The 21,882-nt window shown below is 39.2% G+C and overlaps 1 protein-coding gene across 1 annotated transcript in view; it reads left to right on the forward strand.

The window, feature by feature from the left end:
• elovl2 (ELOVL fatty acid elongase 2) overlaps positions 1-21,882 on the forward strand; it is a 112,552-nt gene that overhangs the window by 88,249 nt on the left and 2,421 nt on the right. The window contains exon 7 of the mRNA XM_059945598.1: positions 19,117-19,251. Coding sequence (XP_059801581.1) covers positions 19,117-19,251 — 135 coding nt within the window. The remainder of the gene's footprint in view (positions 1-19,116; positions 19,252-21,882) is intronic.

Consider the following 21,882-nt stretch of genomic DNA (forward strand, 5'->3'; position numbering starts at 1 on the left):
CAAATGGAAAAAGGATGCAACCGTGGCTGACAAGATAAGTCAAAGCCAAAATAAAAGCAAAGCAGAGGGCATACAAGGAAGCAAAAATTAGTGGATAGAGGATTGGGAAGTTTTTAAAAGCTTACAAAAGGAAACTAAGAAGGTCATTAAGAGGGAAAAGATAAACTATGAAAAGAAGCTAGCAAATAATATCAAAGACGATACTAAACGCTTTTTCAAGTATATGAAGAGTAAAAGACAGGTGAGAGTAGATATAGGACCGATAGAAAATGATGCTGGAGAAATTGTAATGCGAGATAAGGAGATGGCAGAGGAACTGAATGAGTATTTTGCATCAGTCTTCACTGAGGAAGACATCAGCAATATACCAGACATTCAAGGGTGTCAGGGAAGAGAAATCTGCGTAGTCAAAATTACGACAGAGAAAGTACTCAGGAAGCTGAATAGTCTAAGAGTAGATAAATCTCCTGGACCAGATGGAATGCACCCTCGTGTTCTGAAGAAAGTAGCAGTGGAGATTGCGGAGGCATTTAGCAATGACCTTTCAAAAGTCGATAGATTCTGGCCTGGTTCCACAGGACTGGAAGATTGCAAATGTCACTCCACTATTTAAGGAAGCAAAAAGGAAATTATAGCCCTGTTAGTTTGACATCGGTGGTTGGGAAGTTGTTGGAGTCGATTGTCAAGGATGAGGTTACAGAGTACCTGGAGGCATATGACAAGATAGTCAGAACTCAGCATGGTTTCCTTAAAGGAAAATCCTACATGACAAACCTGGTGCAATTTTTTGAGGAAATTACAAGTAGGCTAGACAAGGGAGATGTAGTGGATGTTGTGTATTTGGATTTTCAGAAGGCCTTTGACAAGGTGCTGCACATGAGGCTGATAAACAAGATAAGCGCCCATGGAATTACGGGGAAATTACGTACGTGAATAGAGCGCTGGTTGATTGGCAGGAAACAGAGTGGGAATAAAGTGGTTGGCTGCCAGTTACCAATGGTGTTCCACAGGGGTCCATGTTGAGGCTGCTTCTTTTTACATTGTATATCAATGATTTGGATTATGGAATAGATGGCTTTGTGGCTAAGTTTGCTGATGATACAAAGATAGGTGGAGGGGCCGGTAGTGCTGAGGAAACAGAGAGTCTGCAGAGAGACTTGGATAGATTGGGGGAATGGGCAAAGAAGTGGCAAAAGAATTACAATGTTGGAAAGTGTACAGTCATGCAATTTGGTAGAAGAAATAAACAGGCAGACTATTATTTAAATGGGGAAAGAATTGAAAGTTCTGAGATGCAACGGGACTTGGGAGTCCTCATGCAGGATACCCTTAAGGTTACTCTCCAGGTTGAGTCGGTGGTGAAGAAGACGAATGCAATGTTGGCATTTATTTCTAGAGGAATAGAGTATAGGAGCAGGGATGTGTTGTTGAGGCTCTATCAGGCACTGGTAAGACCTCATTTGGAATACTGTGTGCAGTTTTGGGCTCCTTATTTAAGAAAGGGTGTGTTGACTTTGGAGAGGGTTCAGAGAAGATTCACCAGAATGATTCCAGGAATGAGAGGGTTAATATATGAGGAACATTTGACCGTTCTTGGTCTGTACTCCTTGGAGTTTAGAAGAATGAGGGGGGACCTCATAGAAACATTTCGAATGTTGAAAGACATGGACAGAGTGGATTTGGCAAAGTTGTTTCCCTTGGTGGGGAGTCTAGTACGAGAGGACATGACTTGAGGATTGCAGGGTGCCCATTCAGAACAGAGATGCGAAAAAAAAATTTTAGCCAAAGGGTGGTGAATCTATGGAATTTGTTGCCACGGGCGATGGAGGCCAAGTCATTTGCTGTATTTAAGGCAGAGATTGATAGGTATCTGAGTAGACCAGTGAGTCTTACTTCAGTGGTTTGTAAGTTGATGGGAAAGATCCTGAGATCCAGGGTTTATGAACATTTGGAGAGGCATAATATGATTAGGAATAGTCAGCATGGCTTTGTCAAAGACAGGTCGTGCCTTATGAGCCTGATTGAATTTTTTGAGGACGTGATGCAACACATTGATGAAGTTAAAGCAGTAGATGTAGTGTATTTGGATTTCAGCAAGGCATTTGATAGGGTACCCCATGCAAAGCTTATTGGGAAAGTAAGGAGGCATGGAATCCAAGAGGACATTACTTTGTGGATCCAGAACAGGCTTGCCCACAGAAGGCAAAGAGTGGTTGTATCAAGATGTACAAACAAGCTGAATGAACTCAGCAGGTCGGGCAGCATCCGTTGAAATGAGCAGTCAATGTTTCGGGCTGAGACCCTTTGTCAGGACTGAAGAAGGCGGGGGCAGGGCCCTATAAAGAAGGTGGGGGGAGGGTGGAAGGTGCCAGATGAAAAACCAATCAGAGGAAAGATCAAGGAGTGGGGGAGGGGAAGCAGGGAGGGGATAGGCAGGAGAGGTGAAGGAGGAATGAAAGGGGAAAGCACTCTGGGTAGTAGAAGAAGGTAGAATCATGAGAGAGGTGATAGGCAAAGGGATCAGGGGATATGGAGAGAAAGCAGGTACAGGGTTCTGAGTTGGATGATCAACCATGATCATACTGAATGGCAGTGCAGGCTCGAAGGGCCGAATTGCCTACTCCTGTACCTATTTTCTATGTTTTTTTTAGAAGAGGAGGCAGAGTGAAAGTGGAATGATGGAAGGGAGAGGGAGGGAATTACTGGAAGTTGGAGAATTCGATGTTCATACTAAGGGGCTGGAGGCTACCCAGACGGTATTTGGGTAGCCTTCAGCCCCTTGGTATGACAACACCTCATATACCGGTAATTCCCTCCCTTCCACTTTCACTCTGCCTCCTCTTCTAGCTGCCTATCACCTCTCTCATGATTCTGCCTTCCCCTCCCCTACCCCTTGATCTTTCTTCTGATTGGGTTTTCACCTGGCACCTTCTACCCTCCCCACTCCTCCTTCAGTCCTGATGAAGGGTCTCAGCCCAAAACATTGACTGCTCATTTCAACAGATGCCCAACCTGCTGAGTTCATCCAGCTTGTTTGTACATCTTGATTTGACCACAGCATCTGCAGTGTACTTTGTGTTTACTAAAGAATGGTTGTAGATGGGTCATATTCTGCATGGGGGTCAGTGACCAGTGGAGTGCCTCAGGGATCTGTTCTGGGATCCCTACTCTTCGTGATTTTTATAATGACCTGGAGGAGGAAGTGGAGGGATGGTTAATAAATTTGCTGATGGCACAAAGGTTGGAGGTGTTGTGGATAGTATGGAGGGCTGTCAGAGGATACAGCGGGACATTGATGGGATGCAAAACTGGGCTGAGAGGTGGCAGATGGAGTTCAACTCAGATTAAGTATGAGGTGGTTCATTTTGGTAGGTCAAATATGATGACAGAATATAGTATTAATGGCAAGACTCTTGACAGTGTGGAGGATCAGAGGGATCTTCGGGTCCAAGTCCATAGGACACTCAAAACTGCTGAGGTTAAGAAGATATATGGTGCATTGGCCTTCATCAATCGTGGGATTGAGTTTAAGAGCTGAGAGGTAATGTTGCTGCTATAGAGGACCCTGGTCAGACCCCACTTGGAGTAGTGTGCTCAGTTCTGGTCACCTCACTACAGAAAGGATGTGTAAAACAAAGAAAGGATGCTGAGGAGATTTACAAGGATGTTGCCTGGATTGGGGAGCATGTCTTATGAGAATAGTTTGAGTGAACTTAGCCTTTTTTCCTTAGAGCGATGGAAGATGAGAGGTGACGTGATAGAGGTGTATAAGTTGATGAGAGGCATTAATAATGTGGATAGTCAGAGGCTTTTTCCCAGGGTTGAAATGGCTTGCACAAAAGCACAGAGGAGATGTTAGGGGTAAGTTTTTTTTCCACACAGAGAGTGGTGAGTGCATGGAATGGGCTGTTGGCAACGGTGATGGAGGTGGATATTATAGGGTCTTTTAAGAGACTCTTGGATAAGTACATGGAGCTTAGAAAAATAGAGGGCTATGGGTAACCCTAGGTAATTTCTATGATAAGGACATGTTCAGCATGAAGGGCCTGTATTGTGCTGTAGGTTTTCTATGATAATATCCCAGTCCAATATATTTATTCATGACCTGAGTTCATCCCCCTATGAAGCCTCTTGCATTGAAATGAATACAATTTTATTATGTAGTCTTTCTCTTCTCTCTGCCATGCTGCTGAGTGTTTTGTCTGCTGTCCCCACTGGCATTGAACTCTTGTCACATCTTGCAGCCTCCCATTTTCTGATTTGGATCCCTACTGGACCTTCTCTTTTTCTGTCTCTGTCATTTGAGCCAATGTGCATAATGATTTCTGGCTGTTCACCCTGAGAATATTCTGCAGCTGCTCAGAGACATCCTTGACTTTGGCCCCTTGAACTTTTTCTTGTGGTTTATTCAATTACCTGCAGTCTGCAATCATTGCATGTATCTCTGACTGTCAACATCCTGGACGATCTGAAGTGCATCCAGCTCTGGCTCCTTAAAGCAGTCAGCAGGGAGTTGCAGCTGGACATACTTCTTCCAGATGTAGTCCTCAGAGACACTGGGAGTCTCCTTTCTCTCTACATCTTGCAGGATGAATTTGCCAGTACCCTAACTGCTAACCTGATGCTTTGTAGAAAATTAAAGTTGCAGTACTGGATGGGGTGTCTATCAAGCAGGTTGTTTTGCCTAACATGATGGTATCTTCACCCTTCCTTTTAAGAACTGAAGGAGGGTCTTGGCCTGAAACATTAACTGTTTATTCATTTCCATAGATGCTGCTTGACCTGCTGAGTTCCTCCAATATTTTGTGTGTGTTGCTTTAAGTTTCCAGCATCTGCAGACTGCTCATGTTTTTGATGTTGATCTTGAGTTTTGTTGGAATTACCCTCATCAAGGTAAGTGAAGAGTATTGTCATACTCTTCATTTTTTCCTTGAGGATTGTGGAAATCAGATCAGTCACTCACCATGGAATATATTGAAGCGACAGGCTCAGTAAGTTCCCAATAAATGACATTTATGTTCACTAAAGAGTCACAGCCATTCCCTAAGTTGCCTTTGAAATGGAAATCACCACCTTCAACTGCTTCAGTTCACTTGCTAAATCAGAATCAGAATCAGGTATAATTATACCTGCAAATGTCGTGAAATGTGTTGTCTTTTGTGGTAGCGGTATGATGCAATACATAATGATAGAATAAAACTGAATTACAGTAAGTATATATACATCCATTAAATAGGTTAAGTTAAAATAAGTAGTGAGGTAGTGTTCAATGTCCATTCAGAAATCAATGGCAGAGGGGAAGAAGCTGTTCCTGAATTGTTGAGTGTGTGCCTTCAGTCTCCTAAACAGTGAACTAAACATCTTACAAAATCATTTCAGAGGTAGTTAAGAGCCAAACACTGTAGCCAGCGAGTAGAAAATGTGCACTGTCCAGAATAGATATGGTGGCAGCTTTCATTCCTTAAGGAACCAGATGGGCTTTCACAACAGTCCTTTGACTCCATTACTGATACTTGTATTTGCATAGCACCTTTCACAATCTGTATACATTCCAAAGTGACCAGTTAATTACTTGAAATGTCATTTTTGCAATATAGACAGTCTCTGCAGAATAAGGTTTTATAGTTGACACAGAGAAATGAACTCAAGTAATTTTAACATAGTAGTTTGGCTACCTCACATTAAGCTAATTGTTGGGGAAAAGTTCCTGCTCTTTGAAAGGTGATTGAGACAGATTATGAGATCCTAATTAGCGGGCAACATCACACCCATAAGGCAGGACAGGGTGGAGTTCGAGTTAATATCACAAATACATGTCTGATCCTACTTAAATCCCACACCACTCACTCAGTAAGACAGTTCCCGCTGAGCCAATATATAGTATAAAGCTGAAATTGGGAGCAGCCGTTATTTATATAATTTTATCAAATGCTCAAGTTAACATTAAAGAATGCATACAGTATACAAGCTGAAATCCTTACTCTTTGCAGACATTCACAAATCCCAAAGAACGAATGACAGAACATTAGAACCCTTCACCCCTCCCATGCATTCACAAACCCCAAAGAATGAATGAATGTTAGAACCCTTTACCCCTCCCATGCATTCACAAACCCCAAAGAATGAATGAATGTTAGAACCCTTTACCCCTCCCATGCACAAGCAGCAGCAAAAGCATCAACTACCCCCCTCCCCACACCCACCATGCAAGCAATAGCAGCTCCCTGAGACCATGATATAGAGTCCATCAAAAACCACTGCCCATCCCAACACTTCACCATTTGAACAGGCCCCTTCTCTCAGTATTAGGCAGAGAGAGATATTGCTCCTGTAACAGCGAGTGGGGGAACCCAACAGCTCACTCTTTCGATGTTGGTCTGCAGTGTTGCTTATTCAAGTTCCCTCTACTCAGAGCCAACAGACTCTCATGCACCAATAGAGTGCAGAGGCCTCCAACAGCTAATGTTCACTGTCTCAATGAAGGGAAACCTTCAAACCTTTCCACAACAGGGGCTGTCTCCCTCCCATAAACAGCTGTCCTGCAGTAATCTTCCCTCACATCCTCTCAAGGTAGTGATGTATAATCAACTGACTGGTTAAATCCTCCTCCAGGGACAAGAGAAATACATTTTCATGGCAACTTCATTAGGTACTCCCTGTACCTAGTGTTGCCACTGACCTGTGGTCTACTGCTGAAGTGCATCCAATTCAAGGTTTGACCTGTTATGCATTCAGAATACTCTTCTGCACACCACTGTTGTAATGTGTGGTTATTTGAGTTACTGTCACCTTCATGTCTGCTTAAACCAGTCTGGCCATTCTCCTCTGACCTCTCTTATTAAGAGGGCATTTTCACCCACAGATCTGCAGCTCACTGGATTTTTTTTTAGTTATCTTTCACACTTTTCTGTGTAAATACTGAAGACTGTTGTGCATGAAAATCCCAGAAGATCAGCAGTTTCTGAGAAACTCAAACCACTCCGTCTGTCACCAATAATCATTCCATGGTCAAAAACACTTGGATCTCTTTTATTCCCAGTTCTGACATTTGCTCTGAACAACAGTTGAACTTTTTGACTATGTATGTATACTTTTATACATATAGTTGCTGCCACAAGATTGGCTGATTAGATTTTTGCATTAACAAGTCGCTATACCTTCATTCATTTTCATTCCATTTTAAATCTTTTTTATTGATTAAAAAATATAAAGACAAATACAAATCAGAGGAGAAGTTATATCAAATACATATTCCAATAAAAGTACAAAAAAGTACAGTGTCAAAAACATATGGTATAATATTGAGCTAATATATAAAAGGAACCACAACTCTTAACAATTCAAAAAATACTTTCTATTATTATAATATAATATTATTATTCTATTATTTCTATTATTAAGAAGAAATTTTTTTTAAAGGGTAAAAATGCTTCCGGTCAGATCTGAAACATCACAGAGCAGAAGAAAAAAAGATTACCTAAAAAAGTGGAAAAAAGTAAAGAAAATTTAAATCATATGAAAATATTGAGTGAAAGGTCGCCAGGTTTGCTCAAATTCAAAAGATGTCTCAAACGTCCGACTTCTAATTTTCTCCAAGCTTAAACACGACATAATGGAGGAGAGCAAAAACAAAAAAACAGCAGGTAGATTAGGATCTTTCCAATACAACAAAATAGCTCTCCTAGCCAATAAAGTTGAAAAAGCTATAATGCGTTGAGCAGAAGCGGAAACATTTCCTGCTTCCTTCGGAGTGATCCCAAAAATTGCCGTAAGTGAATTAGGTTGTAGGTCCAAGCCCATGACTTTAAGATAACGTTCTAAAAACATCTCTCCAAAAATTATTTAACTTTATACAGGACCAAAACATATGAGTTAAGGTAGCCACTTCAGCATTTATATTAGAAAAAATGTGCGCTAGTTTATCTTTTGACATATGTGCCCTGTGCATTACCTTGAACTGAATCAAGGAGTTATGGGGGCAGATAGATGAATTGTTAACTCAATTATAAATTTTATTCCATTGATCATCTGAAAGTGACTCCTGAAGTTCCAGTTTCCAAGCACGTTTAACCTTATTATTAGACATCATTCGTAAATTCATAAGCCGTTTATAAATATATAATGGCTATCAATCCTTTTTGAGATGGTTTAAGCTGAAGAATAACATCTATCATATTTGGTAAATGAACAAATGGGTAATTCGGTAATAAATCTCGTAGAAAACTCCTAACTTGTAAATATCTAAAAAATTGCGCATTAGATATATTTATCCACTGGCTGTGAAAAAGGCATTAAACAATTCTCTAAAATAAAATCTAAATGTTTTTATTCCCGTAGTTTTCCCTATTAAAAAGGCCTTATCCAGAATTAATGGTAAAAAAATAGTTAAAATGGATATTACTAGAGAGAACAAAGTTATTTAAATCAAAAAGTCTGCAAAGCTGAAACCAAATTTTTAATGTATGTCTAACAATGGGTCCAACCATGAAGGACAATCTTGATCATCTATACCGCAAATCCAAAAAGTAATATAACGAATATTAACTGCCCAATAGTAAAATCTGAAGTTTGGTAATGCCAATCCTCCATCTTTTTTTTGATTTTTGCAATAATGGTTTACTCAATCTAGAACTCTTATTATTCCAGATATATGACAGGATCATAGAATCTATTCTATCAAAGAATGTTTTCGGGACCAAGGATGGAACAGCTTGAAACGTATATAGAAATTTCAGTAAAATTACCATTTTTACAGCATATATTTGACCAATTAACGACATCATCATAGGCAACCATTTAGAAAGCATTTGTTTAGTATATTCAATTAGAGGAAGAAAATTATACTTATATAAATCTTTGACAGGTACATGGGGGAATTTAATGTGGGGGGTTATATGGAAGGCAGGGTTTGAGAGTCAGCACAACATTGTGGGCCAAAGGGCCTGTAACATGCTGTACTATTCTATGTTCTATTAAAATTTTTAGTAATTTTAATACCAAGATAGGTAAAGTAATTTTTAGCAATATTAAAAGGTATTTGATCATAATAATCAGAATAATTATTAATAGTACGTAATTTACTTTTATGTAAATTTATTTTATATCCAAAGAAAATACTGAATTCAGCAAATATGGGTAGCATAGAGGGAATAGATTTCCCAAGGTCTGAAATATAAACTAATTAATCATCTGTGTATAACGAAACCTTATGTAATTTATCCCTTCTCTTAATACCCTGAACAGAGTTAGAATCCCTAAGAGCAATAGCAAGTGGTTCTAAAACCAAATTAAATAATAAAGGGCTAAGAGGGCAACCCTGACAAGTTCCTCAATATAATCTAAGGAAATTTTTGGTTGTTAGTTATAACCGCTGCTATCAGGGCTTGATAAATCAGTTTGATCCAGGAAATAAATCCTGAACCAAAGTTAAAGCTCTCCAAAACCTGAAACAAATAAGGCCATTCCACCCTGTCAAAGGCTTCCTCTGCATCAAGAGAAACAACACATTCAGATTATTTGACTGAGGGAGAATAAATAATATTAAACAAACTTCAAATATTAAAATGTCAATACCTATTTTTAATAAATCCAGTTTGATCATTTGAGATAAGTTGTCAAAAAATCTCGTTTATTAGCTAAAATTTTAGAGAGAATTTTAAAATCCAAATTCAATAGGGAAATTGGTCTATAAGAGGCACATTCAGATAAATCGTCCTTTTTTTTAGGAATCAATGAAATTGATGCCTCATAAAAAGTTTTTGGAAGATTCCCATAAGATACAGAATCAGTGAAGGTCTGACAAAGATGTGATGTAAGCATTTCATTAAAGGTCTTATAAAATTCCACTGTATATCCATCTGGTCCCGGTGCTTTCCCTAATTGCATAGAGGATATAGCCTTGGCTATTTCCTCTTGTTTAATAGGTGCATCTAGTACATTAATATCTTGAGTGGAAATTTTAGGTATATTTAATTTCTGCAAAAATCTATTTATAATAGTATCAGGGAATTCAGATTTATTAAGATTAGAATAAAAATCCATAAATACCTTATTAATTTCATGAGGTCTAATGTTTCAGTTCTATCTGATCTACGTATTTTCAAAATCTGTCTTCTGACCATATTTGCCTTTAGCTGACCAGCCAACAGTTTATCTGATATGTCCCCATGTATATAAAATTGACATTTAGTTTTTAAAATTTGCTGCTCAATGGGGAAGGTCAAAAGCAAGTCATATTGTGTTTGGAGTTCAACCCTTTCGTTATATAGGTCTCCACTAGGTCTTACTGAGTACGCTTTATCTATCTCTCTGCTTTATTAGTAATTACTAAAAGTTCCACTCTGGGTTTCCTCCTTAAACCTGCTGAATATGAAATTATTTCTCCCTTGATAAAGGATTTCATCGTATCCCCTATAACCAAATTTGACATACCTTCAGTTGTATTAAGTTCAACAAATATAGAAATTTGCTCCTTGATAAAACTAACAAAAGCTGGATCCTGTAACAATACAGGATTCAATCTCCACTGTGACATTTTCAGACAGACATACTTTATTGATCCCGAGGGAAATTGGGTTTCATTATAGTCGCACCAACCAAGCATAGTGTAGAAATATAGCAATATTAAAAAAACCATAAATAATTAAATAGTAAGTAAATTATTCCAAGTGGAAATAAGTCCAGGACCGGCCTATTGGCTCAGGGTGTCTGACACTTCAAGGGAGGAGTTGTAAAGTTTAATTAATTTCAGAAAATTATCAGAGAGCTTCAGGGTTAATTTCACAGGTGCATTATCTGACAGCACAATGATATCATTCTCACACTCGTCAACAGAGTATAACAACCCTGTATCTAGAAAAAAAATAATCAATTCTTGAATATTTATGATGAACGTGTGTGAAAAAAGAAAAATCTTTGTCATTAGGGTGTTTATATCTCCAGATATCGACCAGGCCATATTTTAAAGAGTTAATACAGGTCGCCGCTTTATTAGGAAGCAACGGATTGGTTGATGACCTGTCAATCGCCAGATTAAGGCAACAGTTAAAGTCACCACCCTAGATCAATTTATATTCATTTAGATTTGGTAGCTTAGAAAAAGCTTCTTAAAAAATTCAGCACTGTCTGAATTAGATGCGTAAACACACACCAGAGCTACCTTTTGACTGCATAATAAACCAGTGACAATTAAATATCTTCCAATCAAATCAGTTACAGTATTAAAGTGTACAAAAGGGATTTTAGAATTAACAAAAATAGATACCCCTCTAACTTTATTTGTTGATAAGGAATGATAAAGGTCCCTTCCAAAATTTATGAAAGCTATCTTCATCCTGTCTCCGTACACGAGTCCCTTGCGCAAAAATGATATCCGCATGAAATGTTTTTAATTTCTTAAAAATCTTATTATGCTTAATAGGATGATGCATGCCATTCAAATTCCAAGTAGTAATATTGATTTTATTAGTATCCATATTTAGAATTTAATTCAAAGTTTTATAAAGAAAGCTATTGCGCAAGCGCACACTAGATCTAGAAGGAAAAAAAACACAGACTTGACTGGAAGTGACGTCATGATTGATAGAAAATGTAACCTCTTAGAATTGCCCAATTGAGAAAAAAATTTATCTAATAGCCCCACCCCCCAAAGCCGGAATAATAGCGACCCAACAGGCAGGCCACAAGCTAAACCTAATAACCCTTAACCCCATCCTCCATTTTGCAGCTATATTAACAAAGTATGTTTACCTCACCGATTCCAAACACAAGAGATGAAAACATTTCAAATACTGTAATGTTATGTCTAACAATAATTAAAATGTAACTAGTGACGGCCATCTTAAATTCATCTAGTGTATGAATCATATATTCAGAAAAGAATATATCCAAGCAAATAATATATTACAACTAAAGTTTTTTTTTAATAAAGAGAACTTACAAGTTATACAAAAAAGTGAATATATATATAAAAATAAAAAACAAACCAAGAGCTATATTAATGTTAAAACAAGCGAGAAAGAGAGGAAAAAAAATTAAATCAGATCAGGTCCTGTGTGGACATCCATAAAATGTAATACAGGTTTTCTTCAAAGCAACTATGCATATATACCAATTATTAATAAAGAAAAGGATTAAGTCAACCAAGTCCTGTACGAACATCCATAAAGCATAGAATAGACTTTCCTCAAAGTATCTATAAACATCTCCCAGCTCAAAATTACCTGTTCAGGTTACAATCGGCATAACTTTAAAATTTTTAATAAATTCCCACCACTCATTTGGAGAAAGAATCCTCTGTGTCTGAGAATCATGAGGAAAAAATTATTAGACGAGCGGGGTAGCAAAGTGACGGACGGCAATTTATTTTATACAATTGAATCATGACTTCCCGATATTTCCTTCTTTCGGCAAAAATCTCAGGAGGAAAATCTTCCAGTATACGAATTTCAGTTGAATTGTATATTAGTTTCCTTCTTTTTCTAGCCTCTCGGAGTATGGCTTCTTTGGTTGTAGAATAATGGAAGCAAAGTATGAGTGGTCTTGGACAAAGTTCCAATGAACGCCAGGATCTCGGAATTCTGTGCGCTGTGTTGAGCACAGGGTTCACTTCAAGGATCTCACTAAGAAGTGAATACAGCATATCAGAGAAGAACTTTTACAGGTCACCAGTTTCAGTATTTTCAGGCAAACCCAATAAAAGGAAATTCCTCCGGCACACTCTGCTGTCTAAATCAATCATTTTTTTCTTCGTTATTGATAATTCCAAGGTAACATCATTAACTTTCATAAATGACACCTCCAATTCTTGTTCTGAATAGTTCCTGTTCCCTCTATATTCGATGGGTAGTCTGTTTGAACGTCTGAAATTGAAAGTCCAAATTCTTCAGAGATTCTTGAACAGTAAAGATGGATTTTTCAAGCTTCCCATTAGCATCCGTCAGTTTATCAATCTTAGTATTAAGTGAACCAAATTCAAATTTCATATCTTGTATTGAAGAGAATATTACTGCTGAAGTAACAAGTTCCTCCGACTTCTTTACTTGTTCTGTTTGTTCAGTTTCGGGAAAAGTCTTGCCGCTTCTCAATTCAATACCAGATCGACTTCCTGCCATCGTGGTTAAGTCATAAATCTTTCAACAGAAATAATGAATCTTCAAACTTAAAACCAATCAATCAGTGGAATGTAAGATATAAAAAAATGGAGCCGCAGTAAAAACTCGTCTCACTGCATTTGCTGCAAAATGGAGTCTGGGTATACCTAATTAAGGGCCATAGTGTATATTACTGAAAAGATTAAGGCCTAGATATTGGATTGCTCCAAGAAACAACACAACAACTTACAGCCTCTCTTTCCACCACCAGGAATATCCACACCTCTATCCCTCCAGTACCAAGGGAAACCCACATCCTTCCTGCTGATACATGGTATTCAGTCATAGCCCCGCTGAAAGATCTACCTTTGTTTGAGTAGGCATAAGCTCCTTTTCCTTCTATAATTAAGTTCAATTAGATCTTTCATATTGGCAAACTCCCTTTGTTTCTAGTCCTGCATGAACAAAATCATCAACTGTCAATTTCTCTCCACAGATGCTGCCTGACCCGTAAAGTTCTTCCAGCATTTTATCTATTGCAGCAGAATTAGCATCATGCCCCAAGAGCACCGGACTCAAAAACAGTTACTTTCCCCAAGCAGTAAGGCTGATGAATGTCTCCACCCACTAACCCAGCACTCCACCACTACTTTATCATCAACTTGTATACAGACACTCCTGTGCCTAATGTCACTTTATAGACATACAATCAATGTGTACAGGCTAGCTTGTGTATTTATTGTGTTCTTTATTTTGAGATTTTTTTTGTGCTGCATCAGGTCTGGAGTAACAGTTATTTTGTTCTCTACACTTGTGTACTGGAAATGACATTAAACGATCTTGAATCTATAGTAATAGAGAATGCAGTGCAAGGCAGGTTGAGAGGTCCATTCAAATTTCTGTCAGCAGTGGGATAGAAGCTTTCCTTAAGCCATTCTCTTAAACTCTCATCTTTTATCTGATATCTGATGTGAGAGGGGTGAAGAAAGAATGAACTGGGTAGTGGGGGGTCTTTGATTGTGTTGGCTGTTTCCCAAGGCAGCACAAAGTACAGAGTCAATGGAGAGGAGGTTAGTTTATGTGACAGATAGTGCTGTATTCACAAATCCCTGCAAATTTCTTTTGCAGTCTTGAGCACAGCAGTTGATATATGAAGCTCTGATGTATCTGGATTGAATGCTTTCTGTGGTGCATCTGTAAAAATTGGTGAGGGTCATCAGGGACACAAATTTCTTATGTTTTCAGATGTAGTAGAAGTGTTGGTGTGGCTTCCTGGCCATGCTGTCAGTGTGACATCTAGGAACATGAAGTACTCAACCTTCTCCACATCAGGAAATGGACAGAGACTATCAAAGTGAGGCAAAGCAGCAGTGAGGACCCTATACAGATTACAATGGAGGCTCTCTTGAGGCAAATTAGAGTGGATAAATCCACAGATATTCCCTCAGACCTGTGGGAGGCTAGTGCAGAAACTGTAGGGGCTGAGCAGAGATATTTAAAACATCTTTAGTGAAGGTTGAGGTGCCAGAAGATTGAAGGATAGATAATATTTTCTGTTGAAGAAAGGCTGTGAAAACAAGCTAGCGAATTATAGGCCGGTAAGCCTGACATCACTCATGGGCAGGTTACTGGAAACTATTGTAAGAGATCAGATATACAAGTATTTAGATAGATACCTAGGGACTGATTAGGGATAGTCAACATGGTTTTGTGTGTGGTAGGTCATGAATAACCAATCTTACATGGGGTTTTTCCAAGGAGGCTCCCAGGAGAGTTGATGAAGGCAGTGGATGATGTCTACAAGGCTTTTGACAAGGTCCCACCTAAAGTTGCTTAGCATTCAGGATGAGGTAGTAAATTAGATTAGACATTGGCTTCACAGAAGATCAAAAGATATAGGAGCAGAATTGAGCAGTTTAGCCCATTGAGTACACTCTGCCAGTTCATCATGGCTTATCCCTCTCAATCCCAACCTCCTGCCTTCTCCCCAGAAATTGGTTGTGAGAAGTCAGAGAATGATTGTAGATGCTTGCATTTCTGACCAGAGGCCTTTGACAAATGTTGTGCCACAGGAATCAGTGCTGGGTCCGTTGTTCATCATCCATATTAAATGATCTGGATTTGCAACTTTTTGGATGACACCAAGATTGGAGGTGTATTAGACAGCAAGAAAGACTGTCAAAACTTGCAGTAGAATCTGGACCAGCTAGAAAAATGGGCTAAAAAAATGACAGATGGAATTTAATACAGACAAGTGCAAGGTATTAACTTTGAGGACAAAGCAAGTAGGACTCGCATGATGAGTGGTGGGGCACTCTGAGGAGTGCAGTGGAAAAGGGATCTGGGAATACACATTCTTAGTTCATTAAAAGCAGACAGGGTCATAAAGAAAGCTTTTAGTATATTGGCCTTCATAAATCAAAGTATAGAGTTCAGGAGTTGGAGTGTTATGTTGAAGTTAAATAAGACATTGGTGAGGCCTAATTTGGAGTACTGGGTACAGTTCTGGTCACCTACCTTCAGGAAAGATATTAATAAGATTGAAAGAGTGTAGAGAAAATTTACAAAAATGTTGCCAGTACTTGAAGACCTGAAGTATAAGGAAAGGTTGAATAGGTTAGGACATTATTCCCCAGCATGTAGGAGAATGAAGGGAGATTTGAAAGATGTATACAAAAATGAGGCGTAGAGATAGTGTGAAAAGCCTGCTTGCACGTTCCCTGAGGTTGGGTGAGACTAGAACTAGAGGTCATAAGGTAAGGGTGAAAGGTGAACTGCTAAACAGAACATGAGGGGGAACACTCAGAGGGTGGTGTGCGTGTGGACATTGTCATCAGGATTGTTGATGTAGATGACGGGCAACAATGGACCTAGCAGTGATCTTTGCAGCACACCACTAGCCATAAGGCTCCAATACAAAAAGGACAGGTTCCACCTAAATGCAAGGGCACCAATATCCTTGTGGACAAGCTTGCGAGAGCTTTTGATGAGGGTTTAATTTGGCAGGGGAATGGGACCGATGCGATAGGGCAGAGAATGGATATACAAAAGTAGATTCAAGGTGTAGGGGGAGTGTGAGGAAGGATAAGCAGATGAGAGAATTGCAGTCAGTGGGATGGGTTAAACCATTTGGAAAAATGAGGATAAAGTGAAGGGGAAGGAAAGTTATGGAAGTCTACAGAATAAACAAAATGGGGGCAAGATTGAAAGGGTGATAAATGCAGGACTGAAGGTGTGATATTTAAATGCAAGTAGTAACGGAATAAGGTAATGATCATCCAGCACAGTCAGAGATTGGCAGGTACAACATTGTGGGCATCAGAGTCGTGGCTGAGGGAAGATCATAGTTAGGGGCTTAACATCCAAGTATACCCATTGTTTCAAAAGAGCAGGCAGGTATCCAGAGAGGGTGGAGTGACTCTGAATGTTTTAAAAAAATTGAAATCAAATCCTTGGAAAGAGGTGACATAGGATCAAAAGATAGAGATTCCTTGTGGAGAGTAAAGAAGATGCAAGACCCTGATGGAAGTTATATACAGGACTAACAAGTAGCCACTATATATGGGGTACAAATTACAAGAAGAGGTAAAAAGGGCTATGTTGCAATAACCATAGGGATTTCAATATGCAGGTGCACTGGCTAGGGGAAAAAAAAACTCAGGTTGGTACTGGATCACAAAAGAGGAAATTTATTTTTTAATACCTACAGTATGGCTTTTTAGAGCAGCTTGTGGTTGAGCTCACCGGGGAAAACAATTCTAGATTGGGGGTTGTGTAATAAACTAGATTTGATTAAGGACCTTAAGTTGAAGGAACCCTTAGTAGACAATGATCATAATATTATAGAATTCACCCTGCAGTTTGAGGGGAAGGAACTAAAATCAAATGCACCAATATTACAGTGGAATAAAGGGAACAACAAAGAGACATGAGAGACGAGCTAGCCAAAGTTGATTGGAAGGATACACCAGCAGGGAGGACAGCAGAACAAAAATGGCTGGAGTTTCTGGGAGCAATTTGGAAGGTGAAGGAAAATACATCCTGAAGATGAAGTAGTATTCTAAAGGGAGGATGGCTGACAAGGGAAGTCAAAGAGTATAAAAGCAACAGAGAAGGCATATCATATAGAAAAAGTTAGTGGGAAACTAGAGGTGTGGGAAGCTTTCAAAAATCAACAGAAGGCAACTAAGAAGTGATAAGGAAAGAAAAGATGAAATAGAAAAGCTGGCAAATTATATAAAAAAGGACCACAAGATTTTTTTAAGATCAGATATAAAGAGTAAAAGAGAAGCAAGAGTAGATATTAGACAGCTGGAAAATAACACTGGTGAGGTAGTAATGGGAACAAGGAAATGGCAGATAAATTGAATAAATATTTTGCATCAGTCTTCATTGTGAAGGACACAGTGTGCCAGATGTTCAAGAGTGTCAGGCAGAAGTGAATTCAGCTGAAATGTACTTGATTGGGCTTGCTATTCCTACAGTACTCTCTTTTCCTGACCTCAGAATACTTAAGAGCAGACCTCAAGAAGCAATTGACCCTGAAGTGGCAGATACTGTGACAGCTTGCCGAGCTCAATGCCTTTGAAACAATTTTTAAAATCTTTGATATTTAGTAATTTGAAAACTGTTTAATAGATTTGTTAATAAAAATAAAAGTTCTTCATACTTGTTGTAAATCAATTCAGAACATTAAGTCAGTTTTGCACTTACCTGTTCCTACAAAGTTGGTGACCCCACTCAAATGCACGTGTTCCTGCTGTAATGTTAGTCATCACAAGTAAAAAAAAAGATGAATACATTGCAACTGTCCTCACAGTTGAACGTGTTTATGTTTTATCACTGGACTGGGTGCCTAACCCAACAGGAAGGCTTGACTTGGGTACATATGATCGGGCCTTTATTACAGAGGTCAGATGAAATTTCTTTACCTAGCAGGTTGTGCATCTTTGAAATGCTCTTCTCTAGGTAGGCACAGATGGATGAAATTAGTAGATTTTTGGAACATGGGAGAATTGAAGAATATGGTGGCAAGGTGGGAAAATAGCCAGTCTCACTGCAGTAAGTGTGAAGGATTCAGCACCTACTACTTTTATCTCACGATCCAGTCCTTTATTTGCCTGTTCTAATGCTTAAGACATTGTATGAAAGCTCTTGAGAGATAAAACCAATTGACTTCTAGGTAATGTAAATGCAGGTTTTTCTCATGAAAAATTTACTTTCATACATAAAGCACACTAGGGAAAGCTGTAAATTCAATAAATGAAACAGATCTTGCACAATATGAAAGATGAAGTCTACAGATGCTGGAAAGCCAATGCAACGAACACAAAATGTGGAGGAAACCAGGTCAGGCAGCATTGATGGAAGTGAATGAACAGTCAACTTTTTGAGCCAAGACTCTTCTTCGGGACTGGAAAGGAAGGGAGAAGATGCTAGAATAAAAAGGTCAGGGTAGGGAAAGGAGGATAGCTAGAAGGTGGGTAGCAAAGATAAAGATTGGAGTGGAAGGAATTTGATAGAAGGGAGTGAACCATAGGATAAAGGGAGGTAGGAGTGGATCTAGGGGGAGGTGATAGGCAGGTAAGAGGAGCTAAGAGGCCAGAGTGAGGGGGGGGGGGAAAGAGGAGGGAAATAACTTTTTTTTAAACTGTTAGTTGGAGAAATCTATATCTGTGCCATCTGATTGGAGGTTACTCAAACAGAATATAAGGTGGTGCTGCACCCTGAGGGTTGCCTTATCTTGGCACAAGAGGGGGCCATAGACCAACATGAGATACAGGAATGGGAATCAGCATTAAAATATTTGCCAACCAGACTTTTTGCACAATGACTTCTGGGCCAAGTCTGAACTGAATAAATTTACTAAACCTTATCTTATAAATAAACTAATTATACTTTGTGTTATCAGAAGCACCTATCTGTGGACATTGTAAACTTGAATTCTTGCGCGAGTGAATTGTATGAACTTAATATGTATTGATAAAGAGCTGGCAAAAATACATTTTGACATTTGGCTCCCCAGGTACAGTTTGTGCTCACAATTATCCACACAATGAGTGCAGTGATAAAGCCTTGTGGATTCCCCCTTGGCTGTTTATTGTTCCAGTCTTCTTATATGGCTACGTTGGTCATCCTGTTCATAAATTTTTACAGGAAGGTAAGAGGAAATGTTAATCACATCCTTGTGAAAGTTCTTGTAGCCCATGGAAAGCTAAATACAATTTATTACATTTCTGTATTTTCACTTTTGTTTTGCTGAAGTGATAAGAAAATACTGTTTAGAACACTCACATTGGTTTAAAAAACTACTTTTAATAGTACAATTGAAACAGTCTTGCCTTGAGCCAGTAACAATACAATTTAAAATTCTCAAGTTCTCTGTAGATTTGCTATCTTTGTAACACTGTTCTAAACTACCATCCCAAATCTCTGCATTCCTCCCTTCCCAAATTGGTTCATATATCTAATTTTTCACCCAACCACTTTGACACTCAATGAGGTAGGTTACAATCTCTACTAACATTGAACACTTAGAACGTGTTGCATTTTGGGTGGGATATGTAGATTTAGCTTCCCTTCAGTTCCTTGCTGCCACATTCATTCCTTTCACCCAATCCAATCCTCAAGTGCTCTGGGGTGAACAGGACGACATTTAATCAAGTCAGTTCCCGGGCAAGGAATGGGAACCAGTCCCAGACTGTATTCTTCTGCCTGTCAAGAACCAACATCGTCCCCAGTAGTCCTGCACAGTGAGCCAGTGGCCACACAATAGGTAGGAAATCAAACCAAGCTTCGTCTGTCAGAGTGCCATCTCCCTCTCCCTTCCCTTCCCTCACCTCACACTGTGCCCCCATCATCCTGTCCAGTTACTCCATCAGACAGCACCAATAAAAACCACTGCAATTCTGAGAAACTGTATAGTTGGTAGGTCAGATAAGCATACTGTATATCATGGAACATGTCTGTAAAATGATTAACAATCTGTTGCTCAGCCATAGACACGTTCATAGAGCTCTTTAGCTCACCCATTTTGTGCTGAACTAATTTTCAGTCTAATCTCATCAACCCACACTTGGACCATAACCCTCCATTTCCTCCCATCCATGTACTTATCCAAAGTTCACTTCAATGTTGAAATCAAACTCAAATCTACCACTCCACTAGCAATTCATTCCACACTGTCAACACCCTCTGAGTGAAGAAGCTCCCCCTCAGATTCCCTTTAAATATTTTATCTCCAGTTCTAGTCTCATCCAGTCTCAGTGGAAAAGCCCAAAGCATTTGTCTCATCTACAATATCTATAATTTTGTATACCTATCAGATCTTCTGCCATTATTCCCTCGAGTGTAGAAGTAAGTCCTAAACTATTCAACATTTCTCTATAACCCAGGTCCTCAAATCTCAGCAATATCCTTTTAAGTTTTCTCTGTACTCTTCCCAATCTTACTGAAATCTTTCCTGTAGATAGGTGACCAGAACTGCACACAATGTCCCAAATTTGGCCTTACCAACATCTTATACAACTTAAAACATAACACTCCAACTCCTGCAGTCAATACTTTGATTTATAAGACCATATGACCGCAAGACAAAGGAACAGAATTAGGCCATTCAGCCCATTAAATCTGCTCCACCATTTCATAATGGTTGATCCATTTCCCTCAACCCAATAGCCTTTCACTCATTGACTAATCAAGAAACTTTCAACCTCTACCTTAAATACACTCAATTACCTAGCTTCCACAGCCCCTGTGGCAACAAATCCCACATGTTCACCATCCTCTGGCTAAAGAAATTCCTCCGCTGTTCTAAATGAATGTTCCTCTATTCTGAGAATGTGCCCTCTGGTTCTAGACCCCCCCCCCCCACCATAGGAAACATCATCTCCACATCCACTCTATCTAGGCCTTTCAACATTCAATAGGTTTCAATGAGATTCTCCACTCCCCACCCACCCACTTTCTTCTAGATTCCAGTGAGTACAGAGTATAGGCCAAGAGCCATCAAACACTCCTCATCCAATAACCCTTTCACTCCTGGAATCATTCTTGTGATCCTCCTCTAGACCCTCTCCAATGTCAGCTCATCCCTTCTTAAACAAGGGGCCCTGAATTGCTCACAATACTCCCAAGTGAGGCCTCACCAGTGTCTTATAAAGCCTCAGCATCACATTCTTGCTTTTATATTCTAGTCTTCTTGAAATGAATGCAAACATTGCATTTGCCTTCCTCACCACCAACTCAACCTGCAAATTAACCTTTAGGGAATCCTGCACGAGGTCTCCCATGTCCCTTTGCACCTCTGATTTTTAAAATTTCTCCCCGTTTAAAAAATAAAATGCTTTTATTCCTTCTACCAAAGTGCATGCTCATGCATTTCCCGACATTGTATTCCACCTGCTACTTCTTTGCCTTTTCTCCCATATTGTCCAAGTACTCTTACAGCCTCCCTGCTTCTGCAACACTTCTTGCCCCTGCACCCATCTTCATATTGTCCACTGACTTAGCCACAAAGCCATCAAGTCAGTCATCCAAATCACTGACATACAATTTAAAAAGTGGTCCCAACACCAATCGCTACAGAACACCAGTAGTCACCAGCAGCCAATCAGAAAAGACTCCCTTTGATTGACACTTTTTGCCTCCTGCCAGTCAGGCATGCTCTACCCATCCATACTGTTATCTTTCCTGTAATACCATGGGCTCTTAACTTGGTAAACAGCCTCATTGTGGCACCTTGTCAAAGGCCTTCTGAAAATCTAAGTACACAACGTTCACTGATTCTCCT

Source organism: Hypanus sabinus, chromosome 20, assembly GCF_030144855.1.
Source record: "Hypanus sabinus isolate sHypSab1 chromosome 20, sHypSab1.hap1, whole genome shotgun sequence".
Classification (NCBI taxonomy): domain Eukaryota; kingdom Metazoa; phylum Chordata; class Chondrichthyes; order Myliobatiformes; family Dasyatidae; genus Hypanus; species Hypanus sabinus.